At 41.2% G+C, this 26,415-nt stretch overlaps 1 protein-coding gene across 4 annotated transcripts in view; it reads right to left on the minus strand.

Moving 5' to 3' along the window:
* ARHGAP6 (Rho GTPase activating protein 6) overlaps positions 1 to 26,415 on the minus strand; it is a 525,552-nt gene that overhangs the window by 273,677 nt on the left and 225,460 nt on the right. Inside the window, exon 1 of one of the 4 annotated variants that reach the window (XM_055106117.3) lies at positions 15,386 to 15,780. The exons of the other annotated variants lie outside the window; for them this stretch is intronic. Coding sequence (XP_054962092.1) covers positions 15,386 to 15,433 — 48 coding nt within the window. The 5' untranslated portion in view covers positions 15,434 to 15,780. Of the gene's footprint in view, positions 1 to 15,385; positions 15,781 to 26,415 lie in introns of those variants that run through there. 4 annotated transcript variants of the gene reach the window in all.

Raw genomic sequence — 26,415 nt, forward strand, 5'->3', positions numbered from 1 at the left:
TTTTAAGTAATATATAAAAGTTGCCACAAATGCTATGAAAAACAGTCCCCCAAATGAGAAGTTTCTCCACCATAATATACATTTTAAAGTTTATAATAACCAATTCATAGACAGCACTTTAACACCATGCGATATTTTCCTGATTAAAGCCAAAAGCTACTAATTCTACCCTGCTCCATGACTAACCAGCCTCCCACCAAAAACAAAAATCCAAAACACTTTAGAACACATATTGTTCATTTTATTTGCAGACAAAACTCCTGGTCTCCTTCAAATTTGGATCATAAGCTGAATTAAGCAAGGGAAACTTCCCAAAATGACATCCTATTGTGCAGCTTTTTAGAGCTACAAAAACTTTTCTAGACATTAAATTCTCTTTAAAGATAATCCGGAATTATGTTAGACTAGTTTAAAAACCACCACTTTTCATAGCAACATGATAATATTGTGGGCATTTCCAAGTTAATTATAGATCTGTCATTTTAAGGAATAATCATTAATTGAGATCTTTTCATTGAATTAATGAAGGGATATTGTACAGCTGCAACAAAATAACCCTTTTCCCCTTAACCATCAATGGAGAGAATTCGTACCATGGTAATTTGGAAGCTACCACCATCATGTATACATATATCATAGTTCTCAAGAAAATATTGTTCCCAAATTGTCTTTTCCTACTAAAGAAATAACCCTTGGTCAATGTGACAAATATATGACATTGAGTCATTTCCACATAACTCTCCAGCAGACCACATCTGTGAAGCTAGATAAATCCTGTTTCAATTTGGATTGCCATAAAACACAACACTCTTTTCAGGCCAGTCCATGGACTTCTGATAGCAGCCTTCACAGGCCACAGGTTGCCACTTTCCAAGTCTAGGATGCTGTGGCTCTCACAAGGGTGCTGACCCGGTTTCTATTTTCAACTGGAATTTCCTCCTCTGGGGTCATTTGATTTCCACCCTCAGAGACATTTTCCTGGTTCTCTGTTCTGTGCCCCGACCTACTCGTTGCTTCAAAACCAAAAAGAATTCCAGGTTCATCCTCCTGCACAGTCCAGTGAGACAAAGACTCGTGGACATTATGCTTTCAATCTGGTGGAAGCCATGGTTTTTTGAACCTCAGTGAGACCCTCTTAGAAGACACCAAGGTGACATTTACTCAGGAAGCTGCTGAGCTCTAAGACAAGACCTGCAGGAAATGATAGCGGGAGGCCATGGTGTAGAGCTAAAGCTGTTAAGACGTCTTCATTCAAAGGGTCACAAGAATGTGGAAGAGTCAGCCAAAAGAAATATCACAAAGTGTAAGACAGGGCTACTTCCTTTGGCACAACACCGGCTGCATTGGCAGGACCCAGAGATGGCTCACCCCCAGCTCTTGTGGCTGAGCGCTCAGCAAGCTACACGGAGTTTAAAGAACAGGAGACTGGTGTTTTTAGAGTCAGCTCCTGGAGGCCCTTTATGTTCTTGCCTCTGAGGGAGTTCTGGATACAGTAACATAAAAATCTCAGATACATCCACAAGAAGAACTAGCATTTTAAACCCATGAGTAAATGACACTTTTCTGAGTTTAAGTCTCCCTTTTGCACTGGTAAGAATGGCAATGTTTATGAAAATTATTCTGCCTAGAGTAATTGCAAAATAAACCATGAAACATATACTATTTTTAACTTAAAATTTTTAAAGCATTTTCCAGTGATGTAGAGATTGGACAAGGCAAATAGTTTTCAGACACTATACTTGCAGATGCATCTTCTTATTCAAGAGGAAGCCTTAGAGTAAAAATTGGAGACTAACCTTTTAAAAAAATGTTTCCCTTAGCACTATACACATACCCAGTTCTGCACATATACTGGTGAATCAATGAATGTTCACTGACATTTTGCCCTTATCTGAAATATACCCACCATTCCCCTCCATACCAACAATATGTGTCCCTTTCTTTTGCCTTCATACTGATGTAACGCAGACCTATCTACAGTGTCTGTGGTAATTTGAGACATAGCATTAGACTAGAGATAGGCAAACTTTTTCTGTAAATGGCCAAACAGTAAACATTTTAGGCTTTGCAAGCCATGCAGTTCATTGCAACCAACCACTGAACTCTGCTATCATAGTGTGAAAGCAGCCAAAGACAATATGTCAATAAATGCACATGGCTGTGTTCTAATAAAACTTTATTTATGAACACTAAAATCTGTATTTCATAAAATGTTCACATGGCATAAGATATTCTTCTTTTGGAATTTTTTTCAACCATCTAAAAATGTAAAACTGATTCTTAGTTCATAGGAGACACAAAAGCAGGCAGTTGTCTGGATTTGGCCTGTGGGTCATAGTTTGTTGACCCCTGATTTAAGAACTGAGCTACCGTAATATGGCAGACAGTCTACTAGATATGACCACATACAGAGCAAACTGGAAAAAAAAAAAAAAAACAGGCCTTGGCAACTGTTCGATCAAGTTGATATAATAGAGGAAGATATGGTGAAGGTGTTCAAACTTCAATGAGACAAGATTTTGTGTGTGTACTTTAAGTGCATTGCTTTTAATGTAGCTTATCCATTTACATGTCAAAATTGATCAAATTAATAATTTAATTGCCAAACGTTGCCTCTGGTGTGTTTGGCCTAAAGGATTAATATATTTTTCTTTCATTCGTAAATCACCTCATCCTTAATTTCTTCTAGCTAAATTCAGAAATCTTTTAGAAGTGATACTAGTAAAAAGAAGCAGATAAAAAATCTCCAGGGAGATATTGGTCAAGGATACAAAATTTTAGTTAGGCAGGAGGAGTAAGTTCATATTCCTTGTTCAACATGGTGACTATAGTTAATAACAATGTATTATATACTTCAAAACTGCTAAGACAATAGATTTTAAGTGTTCTCACCACAAAAAATAAGTATGTGAAGTAATGCATATGTTGATTATCTCAATTTAGCCATTCCACAATGCATACATATTTCAAAACATATTGTACATCATAAATATATTTAATTTTTAATTGTCAATTAAAAATAAATTTTAAAAAGTATCCAGGGAGGTGATTCTGAATGGTTTCTTTTTGATAGTTTGAGGAACCAGAGCTGCTACACACAAGGAAACAGGGACGAGTGTCGCAATTCTGTTTAAATGTTAATATCATTCAGTCTATTTCTATATTCCCTTAATGTCTACTCAGTCTTTATCCAATCACTGTGGATTTATGGGAACTGATATCAGTGAGAGAACCTCAAAACCCTGCTTTTGTCATTTAATTGGGTCATGATGACATAGATATTGACATCCATGACAGAAAGAACTCACTGACGAAACAGAAAAAGAAAATCAGGATAGATTTGTACCTTCTTAAAAGTATTGGCATTCTCAGGATAAACTGATTAAACACTGAGGTAAAGTGAATCAATTCCCCCATCTCTTCATCCCTCGTTGCTTCACATCCTTACCACAGCCCCATCATGGAAGGAGTGCATTTCCCCGCACACTGAAGTTAGGCTTTGACATGTGACTTGCTGTGGCCAGTAGCAGGTGGGTGGAGACAATAGTGTGTCAAATTCCTGCCTACGTCTCAAGAGTCTTCAGTTGATCCCACTTGCCATCTTGTGCCTTTGTCATTGCTGAACTTCTTTGGGTAGATGCTGCCAGCCTGGGCCCCAGGATAGATACACATGGGACAGAATTGACAGAAGAGCCTTGACACTTTGGCCTCTGGTCAAACAGCTGAGCTCTGTCTAGCTAAGCCAACCCTAACTGACCCACAGATCCACTAGGATCCGTGATGGTTTTTTTATGCCACTGAATGTCAGAGTAGCTTGTTACACAGCATTAGTGTGGTGATAGCTAACTGATACAAACACACTTCTACATTTTAGACAACCCAGCTATAAGGTAAAGCACGATTTTGTGTGTCTATGTGCATATATGTATGCATGCTAGGAGTTCTATATTTCATTCCTTTCTAATGACACCTTAAATAAAAATGTGCCCTCCCCCACCTGCAGCAGCACAGAAATATCATGGAAGGCCTCATTCTCAAACCAAGGTTCCTCTTAGACTCACTACATGAGCCTTTGATCCTTTACAGATGTTTGCAATGGGTGATACAAAGTATCTGCACGGTAATGGTGACATTACCTGTCTAATTTTAATGCAATTAAATTGCATTAAAAGCAAGAGTTGGGCTCAGTATGACTACATTTAAAAAATGTTCTTCCTTTCTAACAAATACCAAGTCATAATCATATGGTAAAACTGAAATATGTGAAGTATCTAGTAAGTTTGCCTATGTTTGCAGAATCAGACAGCATCAGCAGTTTGGACACCTTTTTTAAAATAGTGAGCACCAAATAAATGCAGGAAGTCTTTCTAACTGTGTCCCGATGATAAGGTTTCACTCTGCAGCAATCCTGAATAAAAACAGCTATTAAGGATTTTTTGAACCAGTTCATCATGATAAGGTTCAAACCTTTCCCCAAGAGAGGTCTACGAACTGCCACTCCCTTTGAAATGAATGAATAAAAATGCATGTGTGCCATGAATGCCAAGGTTTACGTAACTGTTGTGCTGCCCAGAGCCCAGCTCGGTCATGGCTACCTCAAATCCATGCAGGACTCGTGTTTATCCTTGTTTGTAAATACTTTTGGAAAACCCTGACAAGGGCAGAGTGCCAGCTCTCATGTACCTTTTCCAGGCTGCTGCAAGTTCAGTCACGCGGTTGTCGGTCCAGAAATGGATGTGCCGTTAGAACAGCCATGCAAAGAGGGAGTGTGCCGCATTTACGCAGGAGATAAACTCTGCCATGTTTCAATCAAAAGCAGTTTGCTAGTGAAAACACAGGTGTTGGAATTATAAAATTACCACAACCCTCAAACCCTCAACTAAAAATAACAAACAGGATGTTCTTTATATGGGTGTGTACATATATATATATATATATATATATATATATATATATACACATATATATATGCATTGCTGACAACAAGGACACACCAAAATCCTCTCTGATCTCCCTATCAATTCACCATACTTTCTTCTGTTATGTTTATGGATGCTTTGGGTGTAAATAATCAATGGAGACAGGAATGTTTCCACCGTGCAGCAAGAACAGGAGGAAGAATTTAAAATGTGTCATCTTATGGAGACAGTTCAGTGGTAGCCCAGATTCAGGATGAGGGCAGGAGTAGGGTGGATGTGAATACAAAGGGGTAGCATGGGGGGAGTGCTTTTGCTGTGATGGACCAGCTGTGTATTTTGAATGTGGTAGTGGATATGCCAGTCTGTACAGGTAATAAAATTGCACAGAACCGCACGCATATATACATACATAAAAGAATGCATGTAAAAACCTGGTAAAATGTGAATCTGTATTCTAGTTAATAGGATTGTCCCAATGTCAGCTTCATGGTTTTGATATTGTGTAAATAAGATGCTACCATTGAGGGAAGCTAGATAAGGGGTACATGGGACCTCTCAGTACTATTTTTGCAAGTTCTTATAAGTCTTCAATTATTACAAAATGAAAGGCTTTAAAGAGTATTACCTCAAAGGTATCACCTTAAGCCAATGGCATGTCAACAATCACCCATTGCACAGTGATTCAAGCATGCAGACTTGGCAATCAAATTAAGAGACAAAGATTTGAGTCCCAGCCCCACTACATACTAGCTGTGTGGCCCTGAAACAGACATAAGGTCAGAGCTTTGGTTTCCTCATCTTTTAAATGAGGATAATAGGACCTATCTCACAGGGTTATTTTAAGGATTAAGTGAGATAATATGTGTAGAATAAGCAGGACTCATAGAGAGTATTCAATAAATATTGGCTATTATTATTACTCTAAGTCAGACTAAATATTTCTGAGAGCTTTAAATCACTGATTAATTTCATTGACACTCAAGTACATACTAAGCATCAGGCACATGCTATAAATGGCCAAGCATTGAGTCACACACAATATAGTCCCTGGTTCTGGTCTGCGCCCTTTTGGATTTTCTGGTTCTGTTGTGAATATGGTCTCCAAAGAAGCAGGATGAATATTTATGAAAGTGGGTGCACAGAAGACTCAAGGAGGAACTAACTTAAGAATAAGAGGTACTTTCTGCAGTCCAGGTTGAAATGAGAGTTTTCTCTCTGCTAAAATTTACTGGGGTACAGGGCGGTTTAACTGCAATACTTAGCTGCAACCATTCCTTGACCAGCAGAGATAAATGAAAATTGCCTTTCAGTCAAGCACAGGTTAGACCATTTGTGTTGATGTGCAATTTTAAGGGTTAAAACCCTTTACCCATCAACCAGAAAAAAAGCCAAACCAAATCTTCCTTTTTCTTTGTTTGGCAAGGAAATTACATTAGACTATCCTAATGGGCTTAGAGGGAAAAAAAATCTAATTGTAGTCTATATTAATACATTTACATATTTTGAATTATATTAATAAATACTAATAAATTTAGACCAGGGCCCTTTAAAGTAATGAACTTTCCAATGTTAGATTAATGACAAAATATATGTAGAATATATCACTCTCTACTAAATGCTTTAATAGGTTTGTGATATAAAAATCCTTAAAAGCAAGCACACCATGTATGGATGGAGCTGGCATAGCACCTGAGTACTTTAAATGTGGTAGTCAAAATAATCTACAGTGTGGAAGAAAGAGACATTTGAAGCAATTTGGGAGACTTCTATATACTTAGGAATTTAAGGTCTTTCATAAATGTAAGCAAACCCCAAACAAGACTGAAAATGCTTGTAATGATATTTTATGTTTGTCAACACCGACCCCCCCGCCAGCCCTCAACAAAAATAGGAAATAAAATGTTCTGCCCTTCTCTGTGCCGGTATCACTGGATTGGCTGGGCTTGGGCCCAGAAGGAGATGGAGAACAGGGAGACCAAGAAGTCAGAGTATTTACTGTTCCAGTCTATCCCTGCTTCTCTGTATTTTGCCCTTGCTGGAGTCTTCTCTGGACACATTGCCAGGGTCCCTTCCAGCCAAGGCTGCAAGTCAGTGGGCTCTGGTAACGCGGGTCCCTCCCTGGTAACAGCTTCTCAGTGTTGCTAATTGCTGGGTGCTTCACCACTCACCGTTGGTTCCTTTAAACCTGTCAACACATTGGCATAGTTCATTCCTCAAATTAAGCCTTTTGAGTGATTTATCTGTTTCCTGTTTGGATCCTGATCGACACAAAGCCCTTGACTGTGAATCAGTAGCTAATGTGGGAGGATGCCTTAACTTTTGAGATAAAAGTTAAGACCGTGTTTTGCATTTTGCTCAGACCATCGAAATGGCATCTTAACATGAACGGAACTGTTGAAAGTCATGTGCATAGATACCCACAGAAATAATACTATGTGTTATGTTACCATTTTCAAATCATTCTAGCAAACTCAATGTTCCATACCCTTGCTAATCTATTATTCATCTGTGGGTCTAATTAATATGGCATCACCAAGCTAGGAACCTAGAGCAATGTCCAGGGATTTGTGCCCATGTGGAGAGGCACCCACCTGGCACAGAGATGCTTGGCAAATATGGAGCCCACGTGCTCCACAAGGTGATGAGATGCTTTTAGCCTCTGTATTGCACTTGGACTGGCTTATACATTTCTTTACCAGATATTTCAGTCAACTGCAGAAAGGGGTCATTCAAAAATACGTTAAAAGTTTATTCATCTAAACTACTTCTGTTGCTGTTGCCATGGCAACTTTTCCCTAAAGCCACAACTCCAAATTCTTCTAAAATTGTTATTTCAGAAATCTAATTTAGCTGACATCCCAAACACTCAAATTTTACTATAAGATTTTTTTTTTTATGTTAGAAAAGTTCTAAGAAAATGACAAGTATCCAAAGAGAAGAGGAGAACAAGCCTGACAGGTTTTCATTTGAAAGAGTCATGGCATCTTTCAAGGAAATTGGAAGTGGAAGAGTCTTCAGTAACAGTAACTGTATTTGAATGAAAAAATTTGGCTTATATTTTGTATATGTTTCTTGTATTGAAAAGTATCCCATATTCACATCCAAGTAGTCACCACAAAGATAGTGAAAGCAGTACCACATAATGACTGGTGGGAGTCCTTGTTGCATCACTGGATCTACCTTTATGTTTTTAAGTATTCAGGGTATATTTAAGAATAAAATAAATCAGAAAAATTGGTCTTTTGAAAATAAGGTTAGAATGAGAAAACCTGAGAACAGAAAGTACATTAAAAGATATTAAATTAATTAATTGTGTTTGTAAACAGTGGTCTCAGTCCAAAATTTGGCAAGCACCCAAGACCGTTAAATCTATCCCCACCCTCCCCATCATCTCGTAACTCACAATCTAAAACAGACCATGCTAATGGACATTCAGTGACATGGCCAGGAGTTAAGAACGGGCTCTGCAATTCAGTGGGAGAATAGGTAGGCCACAAACCCGCCTGCCACCCTGGGCTGCTCAGGAGATTTTGAACCCTGATGTGATTGAGAGAGAAACGCTGGGAGCCACAGTTTCCCTCCCTCTTTCCTTTGGCTTTTCTTTCAGCAACTCTTCCCTTTTCCCCAGAGCAGGCCGGTCTGTGTCATTATCCTCAAGGAGTAGGGACAGAAGCAGGCACTCTAGTTTCTCACTTTCATACAGATGCAGATCCCACATCCACACACCAAGGCTGCTGAGCACTCCACACATCCCCATTTGGAGATTATAACTTCTAATTTTAGGCCCACGATTAACACATTTGTTAAACGGGCATTCTGGCTAAATCAGAAGAGAGGTGGCAAATTAGGCAAGGCTGTTAGACGGTCATAAAGGAAGAAGTTAGCTAATGTCTGACATGAGAGAGAAGACAGTAAACACTTTTTTAACCCAAGATTAGGAAGGGCTTTGGCATTGAGGAGTGAAGAAACAAAAAGCCCAGGATGCTGAGGCTTCTGGAAGGACCACCAACACCCTCTCCAGAGTAATCCCCACACAGTATGAAACACACTGTTCATAACTGTGACTCACAGCCAGGGAAGCTCACTCACATTTTCTCACCTCTATCTCTGAAAACCCAAGAAACTACGAATAATGTATTTTAGAAAGTGCCATACAAAATTGTTCTCAAAAACATTTAAGATTTGGTATCTACTGAGATACAATTAAGTCAGGGTTTCTCTGTCTCAGCACTATTGACATTTGAGGCTGGACAACTCCTTGTTGGGTTGTGTTGTGCTTTGTAGGATGTTCAGCAACATGTCAGGTCTCTACTTAATAGATGCCTGTGGCAACCCCTGCCAGTTATGATAACCAAAAGTGCCTCCAGACATTGCCCAAGGTCCTCTGGTTCAGAACCACTGGTCGATTTTACCTAGAATATGGATACCGAGGGACATATTGCCAGATGACATTATATAGAGGAAGTATTCCTATACCTTTTGTATCATTAGAGAGTTTGGCTGAAATGAACACTGGGTGGTAAAACAAAGGACCGCTCTGAAAACTTGTACTAGATTACCTCAGAGTCAGCTGAGGTGAAGTATTGTATTGCACTTTCTGAATCTACTTTGCTGCTGAATCCTACATTTTGTAGGGGCTGCTTGAGTAGTAAGTGGTTCACCGTGTAAATTAATCAGTGTTTGCCAAACCCAACTGATATTGGAACCACCCCCAAAGCTTTTTCAAAGGATTGATTCCAAGTCTGGTCCTTAGAGATTCTCGTTTAGTAAGAATTCAGTGAAACTGGAAAGCTAATTTTTAGTCTCGTCTCTCCCTCTGACCTCAATCATCAACTAATAAAGGGTTAAGTTTGGAAAGTCCTAGCGTAACCTAGGGAAAAATACACAGGCAGCCAGATTCATGTTCTCATAAATATTTATTGTATGCCTACCCTGTGCCAGGACCTGCTCTAAGGCAGTGGAAAGACAGTGGGAAAGGATCATTGGGTCCTTGCCCTGAATAAACTTACACACTAGTCAGAGGAGACAGACGAACAATGAATATATAATATAATACCAAGTGGTGATGTGAACAATGAGGGAAGTGGCTAGTGTGATATGATCCAGGGTAACTGAGTGGGCTCAGAAACACTTCAGAGAAAGCAGTCAGGAAAGGCGACATTTTTCCTGCAATTTGAAGGATGTAAAAAAAAAAGCCTATCACACAGAGGACATTCCAGGCAGAAGGGACAGCAAGTACAAAGGCTTGGGGCAGAAAAGAACTGGTCGCATTTGAGGAACAGAAAGGGCACAGATGTGGCCAGGCAATGATAAGCTTGTGGAGTGGGGTGTGGTATGAGGCAGAGAAGACCATGTAAGGAGCGCTTGGAAGGTCAAGGTCATGGATGAAGCTATTATTCTAAGTGGAATGGAAACCAACCAAAGAGCTTAAGCACTGAAATGTCACTATTTCATTACCTTTTAAAAAGATTGCACTGGCCATAGGGACAGCCAACCACTCACTGAGATGGGAAAGTCTGAGAATGAAACAGGTGACAGGGAAGTGAGGAATCAAGAACCCAATGAAGACTTTGTATGACTGGACAATAATTTCACAACCAAGTTGAGAGTCATGTGTGTGTGGTCCAGGGTTATCACAATGTGGGAACAGGAAAAGTAAATAATAAAAGTTCATCACCAGAAAGGACTAGGCAAAGGGTGGTAATTGTTTTCAAATGATTGGCAGAGATGTCTGCTATGCAACATCCAACAGGAATCTGATTTTTTATCAATTAGTAGTGGTACTTAATAAGTGGTTTGAAGGAGGGGAGATGTAGCTTCCTAAGATGATGGGGCTTCCACACCAAAGAGGCCTCATCCAGGAAAATTTCTGCATGCAGCAGAAAAGTAAGCATGCCAGGTTGGGGGTGGGAGTAGAAAAGGTATCTACAATTGGGAGAGGTGTCAATTAAGAGGATTCAATAATCTCTCACATATTTGTAAGTTGAAAAAATTTTGCTTTTATGAGGAGACAAATGACAACCAGAGTGATATAAAAATGGTTTTATAAAAGTAAGTTCTGGGCCATGCCACAGGTCAGTATAAGTTCTGCTGAGTTTCCTAAGATGTCTACACTGTTAGTACTGATGGATGATAACTGATTCATATCAGCATAGGCCTGCAACGGTGCCCAGTTCTGGGCATCTTCAGAATTACCAGAGAGTATCCTGTATTCAATACCACTCAATTATTAAGCAAACTTAATGACTTCAAAGTCTTTGAAAATTGAATGTTCATAGAGAACAAACGTGGAAACTTTCATAGTTTCCATTCTATGTGAAAACAGGTTCTCTGTCAGGGTAAGCAGCTTGGCACTTCCGGTGAGTTCCTTAGGAAGGGGTTAACTGGAGCAAGGGCAGAGTCAGCATCTGATTACAAGGCTGTGGTCAAAAGCACAGATGGTGCAGTGACCACACCAAACAGGAAGTGACATCAGCAGCAGAGGAGCTCAGACTAGACCAGTACAAGGAAGGAGAATGAGCAGCTTAGGACCTCAAAAACTAGGTCTCAACTACTAGATTCATGAAGTCATTCAACACATTTCTACTGAGCACCTACTGTGCTTCCAGCACTCTGCTAGGTGTCCAGGTGACAGCAGGGACAAGACACACATAGTACTACTCCCAGCAAGTTTTCAACCTGCCAGCGAGAGAGAAATGAATGATGTCAGTCCAGGGATTCCTGATGGTGACTGTATAATGGACACTGATTTGCTTTTCTCTGCCCCACTTGAGGGTAAAGACAGGTTGGGGCACCAGGAGAGAAGAGCTTGAGCCTCCTAAGGTCCCCAGTAAGTCACAAGGCCAAGCTTTTAATCCAGATTTTTTTTAGTGTCTTTCAGAAAGACATAAAGATATTGCATTGAACTTAATGGATACTTAAATTTTTAGCTTTTGTCTACACTAGTCAAATTAAAAAGCTATTTGGCCATGCAATTTGACAATACAGATAGTCACATTAAGTCACTGAAGGTCCAACATTTGGTTGTTGGTTTATTACTGTGGCAAAGTGGATCGCAGAGGGATGATTAGTTTCGACTATCCTCGTTGTCTAAATGACTCAGAAGAGCACTGCAGGATCAGGGCACCTGGATAAAGCTCTCAGTTCTGTCAGCAGCGACACATGTGCTGCCTTGAATTCTACTGTTCCGAGCTTAGATTTCTTCAATCAGGAAACAGAAAACCTGCATAAGGCAGCAATTGGATTTGAGACTGAAATTGACCTAGACTGTGTTCAAATATTTTGCAATCTGTATAAGACAGTAACAAGGAGGGAAATATTATTATGACTATTTGCTTATTATATAAACTTCAAGAGCTTCTCTAGAAATGCTTCCAGAAAATCATTGATTCATTCATGTCATCCTCATCCTTCATACTCTATCACCTCTTTATCCCATCCAAACTAAGTCTGACAGGTTCTATGTTCTAAGCATCTCTCCAATATGCCAACTGCTCTCAACCTCCTGCCCAGCTGCCACCCTAGCATCAGTCATCTTCTCGAATCTCTCCCAGGCCCAAATACCAGGATGCACTCTAGCTCCTCCTCATCCTCACTCCATGCTGGGATCATTTCAAAATGTAAATCTGATTCAGTCACCAAAAGGCATCAAGGACAACACCCAGCTGGAAGGACGGAGTCACCATAACCTGAACGTGGGAAAACTGTAGGAGGAAATTTTTTGAGGAGAACATTAGCTGCTAACACACATTATTTTCTCTGTGTGATGATAAAACAAGAAGACAGTTGTACTATACTTTGAAAATGTCTGTTTATGTAAATGGAGGATGTTCTTGTCTAGTTAATTGCATTTTGCTCTCTGTGACCATTATGACCATTTAAAAAGATGAGTGAGATGTCCATAGCAACTCCTAACATTTTCACTATCTAATTGTCTCTTTGGAAAATTGACCAAATACCTGGAACACAACAGGCATTCAACAAATGTTTATTGAATGAATCAAATGTGAGCCACTGACCTCTTATATGCAGTCTCACCTTGGACAAACGAAAAAGCACTGAAGGAAGAGCATTACATACTTATCCCCGAATTATATTTCAGAGGAGGCAGGAGGTATTAAGGACACATGGAGGGTCATTCATGTCAAGGAAGACAGACCCAAAAAAACCCAAGATCACAGGAAAATGCACAGTGGGACAAAACCCTGTTGAGCAAAGTAAGTGGAATATTTGTGCCAAACGGCAAAACAAGCTCTGGAATTATCAAAACCCAAATGAGGGAAGTAAACAACAGTGCAGTGTTAGAATAGATATTATACCACCAAGGGTTATACTAATATGAAAAACAATGGGTCACACTTAATAAAGAACATTCTCTGGACAGTGACTGATTCAGAGCTGCTGCTTTATCATTCTAAAGTATGCATAGGAAACTTCAGAGAGCCCGGGTGACTTATTCCAACCTGGAATCCCAACAAATTCCCTCTGGAATCTTCCTTTTTATAGTCTTAAACCAGAATATACATACATGATAATCTGTACTAGAATAAAGGGCTATTTCATCAGCAGTCTTCAGAGCCCCAAGAGGGGACATTAGCATCGGCTTGACTCTTCAGTTTATGATTTTAGAAGAATGAGACAGCCTAATTGACAATTTTAAAATATTTTTGTAATATATTTACATAATTGAGGCAATAACCATTCATTGAATGAATATATTTTTTTAAAATTAAGGAGCCCGTTCTCACCTTTCCTCCCCCACCCGCACTCTTGCAAATGGCAAAGACCTCAGATCATGAATCAAAGGGTACCAGCACACAGTTCAAAAAGGTGGTGGGGTGGAGATGTTGAATGGGCACAATGAGCACAGACTCTACCTCCTTCAGTGTAAAGCAACCTCTGTTGAAAACTGGTTACCCTTTAAACTACTTTAAAAGGCAAATCACTGAGCCACCGGTGTCTCCAAGACAGATGAACGAGCATTAGTAACTTACAAGTATCTCATTTGGTGTTTCAAGACAAGTAACTATAGAAAAACCAGAGAAAGAGCTGTTACAGGTTCCTGGAACGTTTGCCTGGGAAGGTATCTTAACAATTTCCTAATTCAGGTCTTCATTTTTCCAGGGGAGGAAAGTGAAGTGTACGAGGTGTGCAATTTGCCCAATGGCCCTGCAATTAATCCAGGAGCCCCGAGGTGACACCAGGAACCAACTGGAGCAGCTCCGGGATGCCTGAGTCCACCACCCCTGTCCACCTCTACTCCTTTCTTCAAAAAAACAATTTTTTTTTTTATGTTGGGGACTGGATTTTGGAAGACACGAATTCCAGACAGTTAACTGTCTTTGCCTGATTATAAATATTAATGATTCTTGTCAACTCTCTGCCTGCTTCTCTCCAATTTTTAAAGTTGGCAGTCAGAACGTCCAGTCTCAACAGTGCAAATCAATTCAAGGAAAACTCAGTAAATTAGCAGATGACAGAACAACTGCAGTGTCTCATCTCAAAACGACACATCTCACAAGTGGAAAATCAATGTCTGAAGACTGGAATAAGGTAAACCTTCTCCCTGCCCCCTTCCTGGAGGGTGCATTTGAAATCTTCAGAAGTAGTAGTCATTCCTCAGAAACAACTTTCCTTTTTTCCTTCTTTCCTTTCTTTTCTCTCTCTCAAAGAATGTACTCAATCTAGTATCTGGATTTGGTCGGTCGTTAACCTTAAAATCTTGACTCCTTCTTCAAAGAAGGCAAATCCCATGAGCTTTCTCTCTGTTGTGTTTCCTGCAGTACCTGCAGCACCTAGCGCAGTCCCTGGCACACAGTAGGTCCCCAGTAAATCTTTGTATCAACAGGGAGAACAGAAGCCACCATAAGGGAGGGGGAAGGTACGACAGAAGAGCCCCTGGTATTCTCTTGTATTAGCGTGCAACATTAATGATAATGTGCAACATTCTGTCCCGCCACAAAGTAGGAGGGAAATGCACTCCCTTTCTAAGGAGTGAAACGGCTGCACCCCAACGCTCCCGGCAGCATTTCTTTAGCAAATCCACTCGCCGCACACTGAGATCATGAAGCGGCCCTGCCTCCTGTCCAGTCTTATTCTCGTCCTTTCAACATATCTGACTGAAGGCTGAATGAGCGACCTAGGCCTAACCCCAGGAACCCCATTTGTCAGCCTTTGTCAGCGAGGCGGTGGCGGAGTCCAGCCCCGGTCCCAGATGCAGTGACCACAGCGTTGGGGCAAAGAAACACTGAATTCAGGGTTGGGGCTCCCCTGTACCTTCTAAAAGATTTCGGGAAGCGCCACTGAGTTAGTGAGCAGGTGGCACTTCGGGGTGACGTACCCGGCCACCCGCCACCCCCTCAGCCGTGGACCTGTGGGGAGCCCCGACTACCATCGCCCCTCGCAGTCCCCACCAGGAGCGGCCCAGTGGCGCCCCCTGTGTCCTCTGCACGCGTCAGGACACTCACCGCGTAGTGCAGCTGGGGCTTCTCGCCGCGGTACACCGGGTGCCCCATGTCGCCTCCGGGAGGAGTGGCGCGCCTTGGGCTCAGCCTGAGGTCACGGTGTCTCTCTGAGTTCCCCGTACTTCACTGCCATCCTGGGGCAGCCCCTGGGCGCGAGCCCTGCTCCGTGCGTGCCGAGTGCTGTGCAAAGCGCCCCTGGCACAGCGTCCCGCTGCCGCTGCGGAGCCGGTGGGGACCTGGAGAAGGCAGCGGAGCGAAGGGGGAGGGGGAAGAGGAGGAGGAGGAGGAGGGAGCGGCGGAGTCTGATGCGATGGGCGGGCGTTTAATTCCTTCCGCTCCTGGCGGGTCCCTCCGGCGGCCGCCGCCGCTGACAGCTGTTGGGGGCTGCGGAGGCCGAACGCGCCCACGACAGGTGTCAGGCTGGCCGGCACGCCTGCCTCCTGCCACCCCACCCTCCCCGGACCCGTGGGACCCCGGCTGCTGAGGCGGGGACTGCCAAAGCCTTTAATGCCAGCGAGAAGGCGAACTTGGGTTTCCAAGAAAGAGAGACTTTCACTAACTTTGAAGGAGGTGTGGGCCTGACAGTGGAAGGAGATTCAGAGCCTTCTCCTGGGAGGGCAGAGTTTCCCTTTCTAGAAAGCCTTCTTCTGTGAGAGTCTCAAATTGTGGGGACCCTTGGGGAGGGCAGGACTGAGAGGAACCAAGTCATGCTACCCAGGAGAACTGCTGCGGGGACAAGGCTGCCCAGGATGCTGGTCACTTAGGGTGAACCGAGTTCCAGGGGGGCTTGCAGGGCACATTCTGTAGGTTCACAATAACCCTTAAAACTGGCCTCTGCTCTGAAATCCCCTCATGGAAACCTGCACTTTAAAACACCTTGGAGAAGATCAGCAAGTTCCCTCCACAGCCTTGTCCTTCTGTAATTTACGTCCAGCCTCCCACAAGTTGAGCCCAGACAAAGGCCAGGCCTGGGGCCAGAGTAGACACTCCAGACTCATGAATCAATCAATGCAAGCCCCAGAGGGGTGGCTACAAAGTGGAAGATGTGTTTGGGGGTAGCTTGTGCCAGTTTGTCAGGGTCCCACTGTACTGAACCGGCTGAATGACTCTCCACTTGCTCTGTGTAAGAGGAGAGGGGAGGAGAGGGGAGGAAAGTTGGATGTGGCCCCTGAATTTCAGCCCTTACAATTTAGTTGAATGAACCATCCACTGGCATGTAATATTTTAAAACAATCGCAGCATAATTATAATTAGCAGTGGGAACGTGAAGCCAGGGGTGCAAGTGGCCTGAGGAATCTACCATTAGATAGTCCCATGACAGTTTATCCACCTGGAAAACTGTATTGTTATATCTGCTAAAGTCAATCACAGGCCTACCTTCCAATCCAGCAAATTCCACCCCTAGATATACAGAGTACAATAATCTCATCATATACCAGAATGCTCATACTGTGTTGAGGCATAATTGCCCCAAATAAAAGCGATCCAAATGTACACCAACTGATGCATGACAAACCAACTGTAGTCTGTGCACATGATGGAATACTATTCAGCAATAAAAAGGAAAATGCTACTGATGCACAGAACAAATGGATTAATCTCACAGACATTATGTTGGGAGAAAGAAATCAGACACAAGTGTACATACTGTAAGATTTCACTTATTTATTCTGCAACTGAAATTCAAATATTTAAGTGCAATAGTCAAATGGAATCCATGGTAATAGGTGTCATAACAGTGGTTACCAAAGTGGGAAGGTGGTATTGACTAGGAAGGTGGTACAAGGGAACCTTCTAGGGTGCTGGAAATGATCTATATCTTGATCTGTATGGCAGCTACTAGAGTACACCCATATGTAAACATTCACTGTGCAGTACAGTTCAGACTAGTGTAATTTACACCCTTCACTACATGTATTTTATACTGCAAAAATAAAAAATAAAAATAAAAATAAATTTAAAATCAATCCCTTGCCAAACCCAGGAACTTCCAAACAGTGTTGCCTGTCTTATGAGAAAGTCAATTGAACTATTTGCCCAAGTCTTTCATTCTCCCACAGCCTGATCTACCCAAGTCTCCTTTCTTCTGCTTTGTAGGAGAAATGAGCATGCCCATTGACCTTGGAGGCCTTCCTTGCTCTGTGACATGTCCAGGCAGAGCTCGAAAAATGACACACTAAAGTTCCCTCTTTACTCTCACTCTGTTCTGCTGCTAAAAGCAACCTTTAGAGCAAAGTCATCAAAGATCCTCAGAATAAGACAGAGAACCAGCTTGAGCTTCACCATCTGGCATCTTTCAGAGAATTGCAGCCAGGGCAGCCTGATGGGGGCATGTGTGTACAGATGTAATTCAATGGCCTGGACAAGCCCCAGTTTAGGGACTTTCACTTCACTGTGGTCTATTCATAAAGGTGAACACTCCAGCCTTAGGACTTTTTCTTCTATCACGCTTGCCTTTAAGCCCCTGAAGCTAAAAATCCCTTTCCCTACAAATACTATTTAATTATTAATATATTTAAACAACACAAGGTGGATCCCTGGGTCTTAAAACCTTAACCATAGCCTTTTGATCATTACCCCTGAGTAAGTCACCTCTTAAAACTGGGTCATCCTGGATTTGGTTTGTATTCTTTCTTTCAAAAATGTAGTAAGTCACTAAATGACATTCTTGTAAGCCAAAAATACTCCATCAGCCCCACACTGTGTACTTACATTTTAGGAATGACTTCTGCCTTCTAGCATTATTTATTGCTAAAGTGTCATAGCTAAGTTGGAGTAAAATGTTCAAGTGCAATAGGATTGTTTTTTCTCTGTGTTTGAAGAGTTTGTGAGATTGGGCAAAGCACCTAAAGAAATGATCAGTTCATGCTGCAAGACTCTTAAATCACCTTGGAATGAATCATCCACCTCCTTCAATTCTTAGTCCAATTGTGTAAGGCTCAAAGCTCCAGAAAGGATCTAGAAGATCATGCAGAACTCTAAGAAGTCTGTTCAATCTTAAACAATTTGAATTTCACACATTATTCATTATTTCATTTAAATATATTTCAGGGTATATTTAAAACACCACTCTAATCAAAATTTCTTATTTGCATATCTCTACTTCCAAGTATCCTTCCCATGTTATTTGTTCACTTGGTCATTATTCAACAAATATTATTTTAAATTTTAAATTTTAATTTGTATAAATGTATGGGGTAACAGTGTAATTTCATTACATGGATAGATTGTGTAGTGATGAAGTCAGGGCTTTTAGGGTATCCATCACCAGAAGAATGTACATTGTGCCCATTAAGTAATTCACCATCATCCACCCCACTGCCCTTCTGAGTGTCCATTGTCTATCATTCCACACTTTATAAATATTTTTAAGTGCATACTATGCACAGGTATTGTTCTAGGTCAACTAAACTGTATATTGACATGGCATGTGGTTTTAAAATGCACATTTGATCCTTTGGGGTAATGGAGAGAGATAAAAAGGCAGCAAGAAGCACATAAAACCTTACTTCAGAGGAGGCTGAAGTTCATCCAATTTGTTGGTTAAGAGCCTGCTAGGCTAATGTTCTTTTTTGTTTGTTTTTCTTTTTTAAAAAATAATAAATTTATCTGATGTTTATCATTCACCCCAGAGAGGACTTAAAAATAATCTGTATGAGTTACTCTACTAGCATCACCTTTAAGAGAAAACGTGCCCTGCTAACTGTGGAATTTCCATGTCTTCCTGTCCCTAAACATTACAGCATTTCCAGAACTGAATGCTGCCCTTTCTGCCAGAGCATTTAAATTAAAATACTTGTTTGCATTTATTCTGCCTGCCTATAGGCTGAGTTAAAATTTTCCACAGTTAATGCCAATGCAAGGGTGATTACTCTTTTCAGAAAAACTTTACCCAAATCTGTGGAAGCAAATTCAACTTCAGAGTGTAGGAAGAGCTGAGGGCCCATCTGAGTACTAAAAATCACTTCAGATGGCAGGACAGGCCCTTCTTGAAGGCCCAGCCCCACCATTGTTAACAGAGTTACTATGAGACCCTCTTAGATGGGGAACCCCCTCCCCCAAACCCAGTGCCCACACTATGCCATCTTATTGTCCTGTTAATCTAGCCCCTGGAGTATTTTTAACATTTTGAAATGGAAAAATCAATAGCATATAATGTGCAGCTTAATGAATTGTTACAAAACATTCACCTGTCTAACCTTCACTGAGGTCAAAATTTAAAATATTGCTAGTACCCTAGACCCCCATGTCCCTTGGCTGTATTTCCCTCCTCCATCCCAGTGGTAGACACTGCCATGACTTCACTTCTTCACTTCCCTTTTACAGCAGGGTTTCTCAACCCCAGCACTCTTGACATTTGGGAACCAATCATTCTTTATGGTAGAGGCTGGACATTGCAGAATGTTTTGCATCATCCCCAGCCTCTACCCACTACATGCCAGTATTATTCCCCCTACGCCAATTGTGGCAACCAAAGATGACTCTAGATATTGCAGATGTCCCCCAGGGAGTGGGGAAAGGCATAATCACCCCTGGTTGAAATCCACTGCCTTTTAGGAAGTCAGGCATCCATAAATATTAGAGCTTAGTGTTGCCTGTTTCCTAACTTTATGTAAACAGATTCATAAGTATGTTTTTATTATAGCTGACTTCTTTTGCTCATCATTCCGTTTCTGAGGTTCATCCATGTTTGCTGTATGTAGCTGTTGTTTGTTCATTCCAATTGCTGTCTAGTACTCCATTATATGTGTTTATTACTATTTATCTTTGTAACTGTTGATGGACATTTATGTCCTTTTCAATCTTGGACCACTGAAAACCACACTGCTTGAACATCATTATACATATCTCCTTGTGCATATGTGCATGCATTTTTATAGGGTCCAAACCCAGGAATATAATTGCTGGGTCATAGGCATGCATATCTTCAACTTTACTAGACAATGCCTAACAGTTTTCCAAACTGTATTAATTAGAATCTTTATTTACACTATTGTATAAACAGACTGAACACAGTTTATATGAAGACTGAACACAGTTTAGAGTTGTCTCTTTTTTAAGTCTTTTTCATGGGGCTACAAAGATGAAATTAAGGAAATCAAACTCCAGGATCAGAAAGGAGAGCTGGAGTAGCAGCTTAAGGCCCTCCTTGGCTGAAATCATGTGTCTCCTATAAGTGAAGGACCTACCAGCCCTGCTAAGGCCCTGGCATTGGCAGTGATAAGGCCGACTTCACTCACACGCACAGACAGGAGCAATGGATACACTGAATGTGCTTTTGAGGGAGGACATCTCATTAGGCAGAATTTCAGCAAAGTGGGGGTAAAATCTCAGCCTGACAACTGTAAACATATATGCCATTTCAGGAATTATCATTTTACTCTATAGCCATAATTTCTTCCCACCCTCTTAATCCTTCCAGGGATATGGAGATAGAAGAAATCTAAGGAAGAATGAAGGTTCTCATTCCTTTTTCCAGGTAAGTTTAGGGAGACAACCCCCAGCCTGAAGACAGCTGGGCTGAAGACCAGTGAAGGAGGAATTCCTGCAGCTGGAGCTGCAGTCACATAGGAGAGATGGAGAAGAGAGAGGAGAACATCCTGGCACAGCATAGTACCATTGTCTTTGGCCTCAAACCCTAGTACAAAGAATATCATAAAGTTATGCATCAACTGGAGTCGAGAATATGATAATCCGAGAATTCAGGGAAAGAAAACAAGTGAGGAAGGGTGAGGAAATAAATGACCATTACAGTAGGTTCTATTTGGTATTATTGGTTTATCTTGTTTTTGCCGTTTTGATATTTTCACTGAAGAATTTCTACTCCATGCCACAGAGCCAGGGAGGGTGTCCTTAAAAAGTGCCTAAAAAGAGACATTTCTAATATATATGTTCTATTCAAGGGTCATTAGGCAAAAAGGAGAGGCCGCAATTTCTCCAGCTACGACTTTCCAAATAACCATTTGGGAATTAAGAAATGATTTTTCATTTATATCCATAATCTAATGTTAGTCTATTGCCTTCATTCCTCTGATCATAATCTCCTTTCTTCTGCACAGTTGCACAGTGTTTCAGTTGTCTAAAGCCTGCAGAATTCCCATGACAACGCCAACACCGCAGGTGCTAGAATTATTGTTTGAAATGGTAACAATTCCACTATTCATTAAGCACCTACATCACAGGCTCAACTAGATGCTTTGCAAACATCTGGATCCTCAGAACAACTGGGAAGGAAAGTATGATTATCTTAATTTTATTTATGAGGTTAATTAACCTGTTTTGCATACCTAATAAATGGTGGAGTTGAGATGTAAATGGTAGTTGACCCCAATCTCTTTGCAGGCCATTCCAGTATGTTTCAAGGTGGAGATTCTTTTTGACAAATCAGGCCCATTCATTAGATTGCTGGTGTCCCATCCACACCTCCTAGGCCAGTGATTCTCAACAGGGGAAATTTTGCCACTGAGGAGAAACTTGGCAATATCTGAAGCTATCTTTGGCTGCCACAACTGCAGGGGAAGGGTGTCACTTGCATCCAGTGGGTGGAGACCAGAGATGCTGCTAAACATCCTGCACTGCACAGGACGGCCTTCACAACAAAGAATGTTCTGGTCCCAAATGTCTAGAGTGCCAAGGCGGAGAAATCTTTCACAGACATAAGGAATTCATCCTTTAATAATTTCCACTTAGCAGTACCTCTCACACCAACAACACATTTTCTTTCAGTGAAGTAGGTCTTGCACCACCCAAGAAAACAAAGAGAAAGTTCTCCAGAGCAGAAGAGTAGAGCTGAGCCCTGGGTCTCCACCCATCGTTGAAGACCCATACACAAGTGGGTCTCCACGCAACACTGTGTGTTGTTAAAAGGCTAACAGACTGGGTAAAAATTGGCCATCTGTGTGATCAAAACTGACCACTCTGGAGTTCTTTGGAGTGCTTGACTAGTCACCCCCCTAAAAAAACCACTTTTATAACCTCAAGAAACCCCTGGCTTCAGAGGCTCAGGAGTAGGATGAATGATGACACCTGGCATTACTCTGGTGCCTGCAGGTTTCAAAGCAATTTTGCATATATTGGTTTCCCTCCCCTCCTCCCGCCAACTAATCTATCTTGTGATAATGATAGGGAGCAGAACATATAAGGCAAATGTTAAGAATTTGTCAGGAGTGTAATAAAATGAGGAGAATAAAACAGAATGTCCTTCTCCTGCCAAGTCACTTAAACTGTCTGTATCCCATTAATCCAGCAAATAGAGAGGATGAGCCAGGGAGTTCCAGATCCCCCAGGAATGCTTGGTACATAAAGGTCAAGAACCAACAGTTTAGCAGGGCCTTCTTTGCCTTGCTGTGCAGTAAGAACCAACCGAAGAAAACTGCTCCAAGCGTAATTTCTTGATTATTTTCTTTGGGGACCATGCCTTATGAAGGTGGTTCTCAGCCAGGGGCAGATTTGCCCCTTAGGGCGCATTTGACAATATCTGGAGGCATATCTGGTTGCTGTAACTTGGAGGGAGGGGGAGATGCTACTGGTATCTAGCAGGTAGAGGCCAGATATGCTGCTCAACTTCCTACAATGCACAGGACAGCCTCCCACACACAAGGCAAAGAATGATCTGGTCCCAAATGTCAATAGTACCAAGGTTAAGAAACCCTACTTTATGGTTAAAATTGTTATGGTCAAAATAATTCTAATAAATCAGAATCTAAGCATCAGACTGGGACTTTTTTCATTATTTCAACTTTAGTTGTCTTCCTTCATGTCCTTGCACACAGCACAGATGAAAAGATATTACCTGGAAAGATAATAAGATTTCTTCTCCCTTTCAGTGGAATACAGAACAAGAGGAAGAGGGACCAGAAGGAAATGGCTAGTCAGTGTTTTTGAAGGTATGGTCTTCAGGACCATGGGCATCAGCATCACTTGGGTGGGTTTTTAAAAATAGATTTTGAGGACCTCCCCAGAGCCTACTTGCACAATTCCTTGCAGCAGCACACCATTGACATTTTTAGTGAGATTCTTTGGTTGTTATCCCATGCAACACAGTTTGAAAGCCACTGATGTAGTGGTAGTATGATGCAGAAACTGAAACTCATAAAGTCCGGGTGATTTGTCCAACGTCATGCAGATAGCATGAGACAAAGTCAGAAGCCATCCTGAGCTCTGGATTTAACGTTAAAAGAAGGTGGAAAATAGTCCTAAGTGTATGACTAACAAGCAAGGATTAGATCCATTCATAGCTACAGAAGAAGAAATGACCATAACATTTGGCCCAGTTCAGCACAACCCAGAGCCTGCTAAGTAACTTGCTACATTTTCCTGTGGTTTTGTCAAGTTTTCTCCCCATTGTCTTCATGACTAAGAATAAAAAGAATGCTACACGTGATTTCTTTTAAAGCTCTTAAGATAATTGATTTCAATCCAATTTTATTTTTCAGAAGCACAAAATTTTTTCTCACATTAACATGTCAAGAAATGACAAATGTATACATAAACTACACAAATCATTAGTCCTCTTGATTTTCCAAAGGGAAAACCCATGCAGAGTCTATCGAAAAGCCTTCTTACCCAGAAAATAATTTGTTTTCTCTTATCTTAGCAAAATAAACTTAGCCACTTATTCCCTGTTGTTGATGGGAAAGTCTGAGATTTGGAACAAAAGAAAGCTGTTTTGTACATTATAACAGACAATATGACAACCTCAAAGCTATCAGTTTGCATTTCTGTAAGTCCCATTTTTGCAGTGGAATGATTGAAAGAACAGAAGATATTCAGTCTTTGAAAGTTGAAGGAGGACATAAAGATGATGAATAATTTGAGGGGATGTCATACATAAGAAAGTCTTGTCCATATTTCTTCAGAAAGCTGGATAAGTACCAAGTGTGGAAGTTAAGGAGACTCAGATTTTGTCCAAATATAAGAAAGAACTTTCTGTATCTGACTTAGCAATTCTACTCCTAGGTATATAGCCAAGAGAAATGAAAACATATGTCCACAAAAACTTGTATACATATGTTTATGGTAGAATTATTCATAATGGCCAAAAGGTACAAACAAACCAAATTTCCATCAACTGATGAATGAATAAACAAAATATGATCTATCCATACAATGAAAGATTACTTGGCCATTAAAAGGAATGAAATACTGATAAAACGTAGATGAACCTCGAAAATTGTAAGCTAATTGAAAGAAGTCAGTCACAAAAGACCACATATTATATTATTTCATTTATACAAAATGTCAAGAATAAGCAAATCCACAGAGTAGATGTCGGGTTGCCTAGGACTGCAGAGCTTGGGGGTTGAGGAGTTGAGGGGGGGATAGCTAAAGGGTACAGTGTTTCTTTACAGGGTGATGAAAATGTTCTGAAATTTATGTTAATAGTGGTTACCCAACTTTGAATATGTTAAAGACCAAGGAATTGTTCACTTTAAATGAATGACTTGTATGGCATGTGAATTTTACCTCCATAAAGTAGAAGGAAGGAAATAAGGAAGGAAGAAAGGGAGGGAGGGAGAAAGGGAAAGAGGAAGGAAGGACTGACTTTATAACAAATCTAGATGGAAGGCAACAGTCCCAGGAGGTGGTAGTATCTTCTTCCCTGGCCATATGTAAGCTGAACCTAGATTACCATCAGCCAGAGAGGCTGCACTATGTGGGCAGTCTCACTATACGCCCTTCAAACTCTAAAATGTAACAGTCACTGTTTCAATATTTTATCCTTTTTCTGTTTCCCTAACTGCAACATGAGTAGTGCAAAGCTGGCTTCTATCAATTCATTCAGTCCATTCTTTCATTCAATATTTCATTGCTGACTTAAGGTAAAGCCTTACGATATTTCTCTGTCTTAATAATATATGTGCTTGTTGCTTTAGGTAGAGTTCCTCAGAAGCAGATACTAAGATAAAGACTGATGTGCAATTGATTTATTAAGAACCTGTTCCCAGGAGAAACTGGTAAGGGGTGAGCATAACAGGGTAGGGAAGGGAATAAAGCCAAGTAAGGGTGTGATTTCTAGCAAAGTCCCAGTCTCAGTCTGGTCCTGAGGGAAGCTCTGGGGTATTAATTACATCTAAACTTTGTCCCGCCTTCGCCAAAGAATTTGGACTTTAATATTTTCACACACATCAGTCAGTCATGGGCTGTGGGACGCCCCGCCCCCAGGGTGATGTAAACTCCCAGGCACTTCCTGCTCTTTGTGAATATAGGGCAACTGCTCCAGAACCCCACAGAGTGCTCACAGATGTTGGTCATTAGAAGCAAAACTACACAGAAGCTGGTGAATGGGACAGGCACACAGAACTGGTAAAAGATCTGAGATATTCCGGGCAGAGCACAGACAGAGTCCACTGTGCTTTTTGGTTGAATACATGTTAAGCTCTAAAGGCTATGTATGACCTTGTTCCTACGTCCAGAGGTCTTGAACAGGGTAGAAGCTTGCAACCTCCAGATTTCCACCTGGGTGAGGTATGAGTCGATCTTTTCGTGCTCCTCCTTACTGATAAATGCTTTGACTGACATCTTTGCCTACATTCGATCTGTTTCATTTCATACACTGAAAATCTTCTGAAATGGGTAATCTGCCCACAAGCACCACAGGGAATTCCTCAACAGCTTTAGCATCCGTAATATTACCCCAAAATAGCATTGCTGTTCTGCCTCTTACTTTAAGGTTGGGCAGATGCCAAAAGCTGCAAACCCATGGAACCATCCATGACTGGGTACACTTACCAGATTTGTTTCCTTCTCTTAAATTAACACAAATAGGCCTACGATGCTAATTCCGGAGCCACGTTCAAATTTCACTGTTTCATCAATCATTTCGTGAGCTCATTAGTTGATTAACACTTTTTTGGTGGTGATTAAATTAGTGTACATGCACACTCATGTGATTGTGTAATCACTTAAAACACAGCCAGGCACATAGAAGCTCTGTATCAATGTTTGCTATTATTACACAAGTACAGAGCTTCTCTCAGGTTGTATGATGGGATCTTTGTCCTCAAAATCATTCTTCCTGCCAAAGGGCTTAC

This window comes from Pan paniscus, chromosome X (genome assembly GCF_029289425.2).
Source record: "Pan paniscus chromosome X, NHGRI_mPanPan1-v2.0_pri, whole genome shotgun sequence".
Lineage (NCBI taxonomy): Eukaryota > Metazoa > Chordata > Mammalia > Primates > Hominidae > Pan > Pan paniscus.